The 9,933-nt window shown below is 42.3% G+C and overlaps 1 protein-coding gene across 1 annotated transcript; it reads left to right on the forward strand.

The window, feature by feature from the left end:
• Positions 1-858: 858 nt before the first annotated feature.
• Positions 859-1,785, forward strand: LOC308259723 (olfactory receptor 4C15-like; the record flags this gene model as incomplete). Its single annotated transcript, XM_080690946.1, has 1 exon — positions 859-1,785. One exon carries the CDS (start codon positions 859-861, stop codon positions 1,783-1,785), a length of 927 nt encoding a protein of 308 aa, XP_080547072.1.
• Between the last annotated feature and the right edge of the window lie 8,148 nt (positions 1,786-9,933).

Here is a 9,933-nt window from a genome sequence, read left to right on the forward strand (position 1 = left end):
ACGGATGCTGTATGTATGATCACAAATCAAGTATCTGTTGTTTGAAGCATGAATTTCCTATCAATAAAATAGGGAAAGTAAGACCTCGATTGTTCCATAGGTAGTGTGTCCTATGTGATCACTTTCTCTTAGTATTAAAATATTCAGAGATACACATTATAACTCTTATAAAATTCTGTTCTTATTTCTAAATAATGGGTTAAAGCATGAAAAAGAATGCATACTTGTGATGTCTATCAATTGCTTTTTTAAAAATAGACCTTTGTATTTTATAAACAAAGAAATCACCAAAAGGCCCAGTTTTATTTTGATTTTAAAGAAACTTTTGAGGAGTAGCCATGAGTTTTAAGATCTCTGTAAAATGCATGCTCTTTTTTCTTCTATTTGTAGGTTTAAAAGTCTTCAATTAAAAGATGACTTACCAGTCACCCTGCCTCCTTCCATTATAATGGCAGGCTTGACTAGTACAATTACAAGTTTCATTTCTTCATAACATGGATGAGGCTTCAGACTGTTTCTTGGTGATTCACTGAAGGAAGTCACTAAGAAATTTTAAAAATCTGTTAACATAATCTACTATCTGAGTGTGCTTCCATTTTCCTTTACAAAAGTTCTAGTAATTTGAGAGTAATCAATAATTTATGTCCATCTCAATTATGTCTGGTCTCCAAATCATACCTCAATAAATATATGCTTGTATTCTTGATGATAAAAGAAACACTGAAGATAATTTTACATATTTGAACTATTTATATTATAAACTCTAAGACAATTCACTGGTTTAAAATAAATCTTTCTGAAATCAGAATTATGTATTTATATAATCACTATTGAACGTTCATCTTTTCTTCAGAAGTCATGCAAAACCAAAGCTTCATAACTGAATTCATCCTCCTGGGACTTTCACAGAATCCAGCTGTCCAGAAAACTGTGGGTATCATATGCTTATTGATCTATATTGTGACTTTTGGGGGCAACGTGCTCATCATAGTGGCCATCGTCTGTAGCCCTGCTCTGCTGGGCTCCCCTATGTACTTATTCTTGGCCTTCCTGTCCCTTCTGGAGCTGTGTTTCTCTTCTTCTGTTACACCAAAGATGATTGTGGACTTGCTCTATGAAAGGAGAACCACTTCCTTTGAATGCTGCATGATGCAGCTTTTTGCTGAGCACTTCTTTGGGGGTACAGAGGTGATTCTCCTCACAGCCATGGCCTATGATCGCTACGTGGCTATCTGCAAGCCTTTGCACTACTCTTCCATCATGAACCTGAATCTCTGTGGCATTCTGGTGGGGGTGGCCTGGGCAGGGGGATTTTTGCATTCCATCTTAATAATTATTTTGGTTTTTCAGCTTCCATTCTGTGGTCCCAATGTTATCGATCATTTCTTGTGTGACTTGTACCCATTATTGGAGCTTGCCTGCACAGACACTCATATCCTTGGGATTTTTGCTGTAGGCACTAGTGGGTTTATGTGCATCATAATATTCTTAATGCTGCTTGTTTCGTATGGTGTCATCTTGTTTTCTTTGAGAACCCAGAGTTCTGAAGGTAGGCAGAAAGCTCTCTCCACCTGTGGATCCCACATTGCTGTTGTGGTTTTGTTTTTTGTCCCATGCATATTTATAAATGCAAGACCTCCATTTACTTTACCCATTGACAAAATGGTGGAAATATTTTATACCGTCCTAACTCCATTGCTCAATCCTTTTATTTATTCTTTTAGAAATAAAGAAGTAAAAAATTCTGTGAGAAAAGTGTGGAGGAGATTGTTGGTGGTAAAATGAAAATAAAATATTAGACTGCCACCACCCTTTCTCGGCATATATGTGCATGAGAAAAACTTGTATTATCAGCAAAAAACTTCACAGGAGCAAGCCCCGAGGAGGAAGCATCATCTCTGGCAAAAATACTCCCTGCTCTTAGAATTCTATACTACTAAGCTCCAATGATGTAAAACGGGATCCCAAGAATTAGGGCTGTGGAAGAAGTTGAGTCCATGAAAGATAAATTTTCTAATAAAATGGCTGAGCCCTCAGACTTTCTCTGTATTGTTCCAGCTTTAATAAAGGGCAGTCAGAATTCAGGGGCTGCAAAATTCTTCTCGGCCTTTCTGCCACAGCAGATACTTTGATCTAAAGATTAGCTCCCAGCACCTCTCTGCCAGCAGGGGAGGCTGCAAAAACATATTTATACCTTTTGCTCCATTTCCCAAAGAAATGTAAAATCTGGGCCATTTGCTTCCCTCTTAAGAGATGCTAATAAGCTCTTTTTTAGCCTTGACTTAACAAAATCCTACCCTTTGTGACTCAGCAGCAGGACAGTAAAAAACCCAAAAGTCTGCTTCAATATTATGCATTAAAGAACAATTATAGAAATCCAATCACCTGTGTTATAATGTTTTTGCCCTGTGTATTAACTGTAATATAAGTATTGCCTTATAGGGGATAATGGAGCAGACAGGACTGGACGAATCCTCATCGCAGCCCTATGGCTCTTGATAGGCAGAGGAGGGCATGGACTAATACCTAGGGACAAAAGACTCCGAAAGGATTAAAGGAGATCTAGAAGACTGAATTTCTCCAAAACGGACTTTGGGTGTGACCCCCCCTCGGGCCCCCGCCCCCCCCCCCCCGCCTTTCCGGACTCTGGACCTTGCCCCCTAGGGTTCACCTGTGAGGCCAGAAACCTGATCTAAATCACAAAAAGCCAAGGGGGCTGACTGTAATTGCCCAGTCCCAGACGAATCTTAAACTGTGACACCATGGATCTTCTTTAATCCTGTTTATCTTGTTTACACTCAATGCCTCACTATTGTCCTTTGGTGTTTACACTGGGGATAAGGGTATAAGTACGAGTTATGAAAATAAAAACTTTGTCAGCTGCACAAGAGGCAGGTGTCTGTGTCAGTCATTTTAGATTTTTCCCGGAGAGGAATCTCCACTTTTAGCGATGTGAACAGGAACTTAGAGGAGTTTATTTCATAAACAGGGAAAAATCGCTGCAGATAAGTGGCTGCAGAACTATAACCGAAGCCTTTGCCCACCTTTCAGAGAATCTCGGTTCTGAGCGGACTCAGTGCCTGGATTTATTGTGCCCATAACTGAGCAAGCCGTCACATTAGACTTATAAAAATTATATAAAGTGAAAAACTATTAAATTGTCTTAGGCATAATTTATGGGGTCAATATTATCTATTAAGAGGTAATATTATTCTAATGAATTGGCATTATTTATAGATAAGTAATGATGTTTTAATTTTTATATGAGGCATCTACCATTAGTTGGTAATAAGTAATTGAGTAACATGTAAATTAAAAGGAATTCAAATGTATGCTTGCTTAGATTCTAATAAAGAAGAATGAAAAAATAATTTGCCATATGTTGTGTATGCTGTTGCTGATAAGAAGTCCCTCATATAAAATGACTCAGAGTCAGATATAGTAACTTGGAGAAAATTATATTTATTATTTGTAATATGCAGGGTGGTTCAAGAGAAATAAGGCAACTTTTTCTTCTCTGAAGTCATACAGCCTATACTTTAGTTTTATAGAAACTTTAAGTAAGTCATCATAAAAGTTTAGGAAACACAGAAACTATAAAATTTTTACAGGACAAGCTAAAGAAGTCATGAAAAACTTAGGGTTAAGAAAGGTTAAACATTACTGTTGGAGAAGACATCAAAGACTGCACTCTCATTTACATCAGGTCTTTTGGAACTTGTCTGAAAGCAGACTTATCTCACCCAGCCAGTAGTATGTAATCAGCTGGAGCTGGTCCGAGATAATCTCAGTGTGCAGATCTAAGATGGCTCTCAATATTTTCTTTCCTTCTGTTTAGAAGGCAAGACCAGCAATATAAGTTTTGGAACTTCTCATTTATAAAACTTTGTTTTCATCTGATTATGCAGACTGCACAAAGAATAACAATATTTCAACCAGAACACTTAAACCAAGCAGCCCCTATACATGAGCAGAAAAATACTTAAAAGGATTAAGATTAGAAATACCATCATCCAGGCTTCCACATTTCATTATTTGTAAAACCTGGAGTGTTATCAGAACTTGAGGTTTTAATTTTAGTACATCTAATGAAGCATTGTGAAAAGGATGGAATCTCAATACATGATTTCTAACATGAGACCATTCTCTTATTATCCTTGTAAGGCACAATTTTTACATGATATTTAATTTGTTCCAATATATTCACTTCTGATTCAGTTCTCAAAGTTCTGGTATTGATCTGCCCACAAGAGATCAGGCGAGTGAAAATCATCCTCAGCATCACCTCTTGAGTGACTGGTGCCTTAACTTCAGCCTTCTGATTCCTTTGGTTACCTCCTGAGTTTTCTGTTTGATATAGTCTGACATTTCTTTCTGGAATCCAAGCACAAATATTATTTTTTACACAAGCATATCCTCTGACAAAAGTAATTAATGGAGAGGGACTTTTCCATTTCCCATCAAAGGGATCTTTCCAAAAACCTGAGAAATGGGTTTGGTAGGCAAATGAGTTTCCATTGCATGCCTCTGAGATGCTGTAAAGAATCATCACCATTTGAAAAAAAATTAAGTGTTGTTAAGAGTTAAGAATAATAAATTCTTAGGGGAAACATGAGTCCAAATTCCTCGTTTGTGTTTGAAGTATCAATTTGACAATTCCTTGGGGTAGGATGATTAGGAATGGCATGAAATAAGGATGGAACAGAATTTGAAAAAAAGTTTTAGGATATAGAATCCTGGTGGCTACATTCCACTTTGTTAAGATCATTGTGAATATATAGACCAGTGAACAAAACTTTCTAAAAAACTTCCTAAAGACTTCCTGTGGCTGCAGTTAAATTCATCCCTTCCTATAGGAGCTCCAGTGGCACTCATCAAGACCATGAGCTTACAAAACATCCTAGTGAAAGCCTCTGCAGCTACAGGAATTTGCATTGCAAAAAATAGGCCCACGGAGTACTCTGTGAACTGGAAAATATTCTCTGCAGAAGTGAGCATAATGGATACAGTCAGACACAACAGAAACATAAATTAGTAGACAGTCCCTAGGAACACATGGTTAAGGTCAGCGATTTGTTGCACCCCTGAAGAGTCTTCAGCAATCACCATTGGACCACCAGAAGTAGTGTCAGGGGGAGGGAGTAACTCAGGAAATTCTGCTCCAGGCATAGAAGGCTATAAACATGTACCTGGCAGCATCTGGGTGCCACAAGCACTAAGGCTAGAGGCCAACAGGGTCTCATATGATCACAGCTGCTCAGAGCAGCAGTAGTGTCACTGTGGCTAAATGAGTGAGCTACCCAAACACCATGCTAAGAATGATACCATTTCTTCTTGCCAGAGCTTGGGCCATGAAAGCAGGGAGACCAGGGGCCAACAGAGGTCCCATGATTGCAGCTATAGCCTGGGAACGCAACATTCTCCTGCTAGCAGAGTTTATGCTTGGCATGCACAGTGATTCATAGGGTCTTTTGTGAATGAAACAAATAGATCACCTGTAGTGCTCTTGGACCATCAAAGATCAGCCATCTGGGCTACAAGTTCAGAACATAGCAATCTTTGGCCCTGTTGAGCTTAGGCCCAGTATCAACAGAGGACAAAGATCAGTGCTGTGCAGGGTTTTATGGACTCTCAACCAGCAAAGCAGCTGTGCTGTCTGTGGGGCATTAAGTTCCAACTAGCAGACCAAAGGTTCTGATTGGAATTTCATAATCTCTGGCCCTGCTGAATTTAGGCCTGGAGAGCACAGTTGCCTATAGCCAATCAAAGACTCCTGTTTGACTGCACTAAGAACCATATTTTTAAAAAGATGTTCTGGAGAACAAACCCAAAAATCTTATTATGTGAGACAAAGTAATTGAGACAAATATATAATCCAACAAATGCACTGTGATAAAGAGATAACAAATAGACATAGGACTGTCACACAAGAAGAAAGAGAGTGCCAAGATTACAAAAATACAAACCTGAGAACTCTGAAAATATGAGAATGAAGACCAAAGAGGAAACAAGTGTGATAACCAACAAGTGAGATACTGAGCTGCAAAAAATGACAAAAGACAATTCATGATTTTGATTTTCAATGTGATCAAAGGCCTTAGAAATAAAATTAGAGAAAATGTACTGGAAAAAACATATGAATAGACAAATTGAGGTCTAAGTAAGAACCAAATATGAGACTATGAATAAAATGAAGAAGTCAATAAATGGATTATAAACCCCAATAGAAACCACATATAGAAGGCTAGACCACATGAAAAATATAACCTCACCCTTGGAAGACCGCTCATTCACAATTGACCACACTGTCATCAATATAGAGAAAAGAATATAACAACATGACTAGATCATCTAAGAAATATGGGATGTATGAAATGACCTAACTGATGGATAATAGGCACTAAAAAAGTTTAGAAGCACAAACCAAAATATTAGAAACCTCTTCAGAGAAATAATATCAGAATTACCCAAAAGTAGAAAAAGAGTTGAACATCCATGTACAGAAGAAATTAAGATCACCAACAAGAAAAGACAAAGGAAGAACTTCTCCACACCACCTAATAGTCAAAATGACATCTAGAGCCGGGCGTGGTGGAGCACGCTTGTAATCCCTGCACTTGGGAGGCAGAGACAGGAGGATCACGCAGGTTCAAAGCCAGCCACGTGCACTGGCTTAGGAGACCCTGTTTCCAAATAAAAATGTAAAAATAGGTCTGGGAGTGTAGCCCAATATTGAGTAAAATGATATATTGAGTAAAACGACAAAAACAACTATGTAGGGCCTTCCATCAAAGAAAAGTTCAGGTCCAGAGGAATTTTCAGCTGAATTCTCCAAAATCTTTACAGAAAGACTAAATTCAGCACCTCAGAAGTTATTGCATAAAATCAAAAGATGGAATCCATTCAAACTTCTTATGTGAGACAGTATTATCTTAATACCTAAAACCAAATAAAGATCCCTAATGATAGGATCAATATTATTGGTGAACATAGATGTAAAAATTCTAGACACAATACCAATGATATAGATTCTAAATCATATCTACAAAATTGGGCAGCATGACCATGTTGGTTTCATTCCAGGGATACAAGGCTGGTTCAACATATGCAAATAAATACATGTCATTCACCAAGTAAATAGAAAAAGAACAAAAGTTACATGATTATCTTAATAGATGCTGAAAAAGCATTTTTCAAAATCCAACAGCCATTCATATTTAAAACACTGCAGAAAAGTGGAATAAAAGGAACTTACCTCAACATCATTATGGCGATACATAATAAAACCAGAGTCAAAATTATATGGAATGAAAGAAAGTGTGGGAATTCTCTTTAAAATCAGGAAGAAGATAAGGATGCCCCCTATCAAGTCACAAGATAAGAGAAGAACATCAAAGGAATTCAAATACAAAAATAAGAACTGAAATTATTTTTATTTTCAGATGACATGACTCTATATTTAGTAGACCCAAAAAGTCAACCAATAGACTCCTAGAGTGGAGGCTGGGGATTAATCATGATAGCAGACAGCCTTCAGATAATGGAGGAGAAACTCTAGTGGGCGGTCTAGGAAAAGAAGGAAGACAGGGAGGATCTATGTAGAAAACACTTCCATTGATGTCATGTGCATGTATGAGAACACCAATGTCAGTCTCGACACCCTGTATGAAGAAGGAGCAGAATGGGAAGAGAACTGTGGAAAAGCCCACCCAGTGCTTTGTGCGTGTATGTCATTATCACTGTGATCTCTATTATGATGTATTAAATTGTATTAAGACTATAATCCACCAATAATAGGATTATAAATAATGAAAAAAATAGAAAATTCCTAATCTTTAGATTAGGATGGGTTTTCAGGTACTAAAAGCATTTAGAATTGCCAAGAGATAAAACCAGAAAAGAAACTTGGATATCTGTCTCTTTTCCCCCAAAGAAGTCTCTGGCTTCTCCTCCTCCTCCTCCTCCTCCTCCTCCTCCTCCTCCTCCTCCTCCTCCTCCTCCTCCCCCTTCTTCTTCTTCTTCTTCTTCTTCTTCTTCTTCTTCTTCTTCTTCTTCTTCTTCTTCTTCTTCTTCTTCTTCTCCTTTTTTTCTGTTTCTTTTCTTTTTTTTATTTTTATTGGTGCATTGTAATCATACATCACATTGGAATACAAGACTTGAGAGGATATACAAGCACACATCATCCAATTAGCCCTCATCCAGTCCACATCCCATTCCCTCCCCCTCCCTCGATCCCATGCTTGTTTGGTGATTAACTTTGATACATATGTTTATGTACCTCCTGCTTTTTAAAGAGGCTCCATCCTCCCCTATTCCATACCCTCTGATTGGTCACCTTAATTGCTTCACTATAGGGCCCTTTCTATACCTTGACCACTTCCTGTTGCACCTTTCTTCATAGTTATTGCTGATTAGGAAAAGCATCTGGTTTTAATTTTCTGCGATATTTCTCTGTGCATGCTGTGTTGCAAATACAGATCCCACTCTTGACGGCCCCAGTTGTGGCCTGGCTACCCAGTGGACTGATCCAGACCTCACTGGCTCAAGCAGCGGCCTTGCCTCATGGGATGCCCCGGTTCTGGCCTCACTGGCCCCGACACCGGCCTAACCCCTCAGCAGGCTCTGATCCCGGCCTCAGAGGCCCCAGCTCCGGCCTTCCTCACAGCAGGCTCCGATGTTAGCTGATGGCCCCGGATCCGGCCTAACCCCTCGGCAGGCTCCGAACCAGGCATCGGAGGCCTCAGTAGAGGCACCAGCACCGGCTTAAACCCTTCCCAGGCTCCGATCCCGGCCTCGGAGGCCCCAGCACTGGCCTTGCCTCACGGAAGGCTCCGATCCCAGCCTCGCTGGCCCCAGCACTGGCCTAACCCTGCGGCAGGCTCCGATCCTGGCCTCAGAGGCCTCAATAGCGGCCTTGCCTCACAGAAGGCTCCAATGCCGGCCAGTGGCCCCGGCACCGGCCGAACCCCTCAGCAGGCTCTGATCCCAGCCTCGGAGGCCCCAGCACCAGCCCTGCCTTGCGGTGGGCTCCGATCCTGGCCTCACTAGTCCCCGCACCGGCCTAACCCCTCGGCAGGCTCCGATCCCGGCCTTGGAGGCCTCAATAATGTCCTTGCCTCATGGAAGGCTCCGATGCCAGCCTTTGGTCCCAGCACCGGCCTAACCCCTCGGCAGGCTCCGATCCCGGCCTCGCTGGCCCTAGCACCGGCCTAACACTTCAGCAGGCTCCCATCCTGGCCTCAGAGGCCTCAATAGCGGGCTTGCCTCACGGAAGCCTCCGATGCCAGCCAGTGGTCCCGGCACTGGCCTAACCCCTCAGCAGGCTCTGATCCCGGCCTCAGAGGCCCCAGCACCGGCCTTGCCTCGCGGCAGACTCCAATCCCAGCCTCGCTGGCCCCAGCACAGGTCTAACCCCTCGGCAGGCTCCGATCTCGGCAGACTCCGATCTCGGCCTCGGAGGCCACAACGACGGCCTTGCCTCATGAAAGGCTCTGATGCTGGCCGTTGGCCCCAGCACCTGCCTAACCCCTCGGCAGGCTCCTATCCCGGCCTCGGAGGCCCCAGCACCGGCCTTGCCTCACGGCAGGCTCCGATCCCAGCCACACTGGCCCCGGCACTGGCCTAAACCCTCGGCAGGCTCTGATCCTGGCCTCAGAGGCCCCAGCACCGGCCTTATCTCTTGGCAGGCTCTGATCCCGGCATCGCTGGCCCTAGCACCGGCCTAACCCCTTAGCAGGCTCCCATCCCAGCCTCAGAGGCCTCAATAGCTGCCTTGCCTCATGGAAGGCTCCGATGCCGGCCAGTGGCCCTGGCACCGGCCTAACCCCTCAGCAGGCTCTGATCCCGGCCTCGGAGGCCCCAGCACCGGCCTTGCCTCTTGGCAGGCTCCGATCCCAGTCTTGCTGGCCCCAGCACCAGCCAAACCTCTCGGCA

Source organism: Muscardinus avellanarius (assembly GCF_963383645.1).
Source record: "Muscardinus avellanarius genome assembly, chromosome: 1".
NCBI lineage: Eukaryota > Metazoa > Chordata > Mammalia > Rodentia > Gliridae > Muscardinus > Muscardinus avellanarius.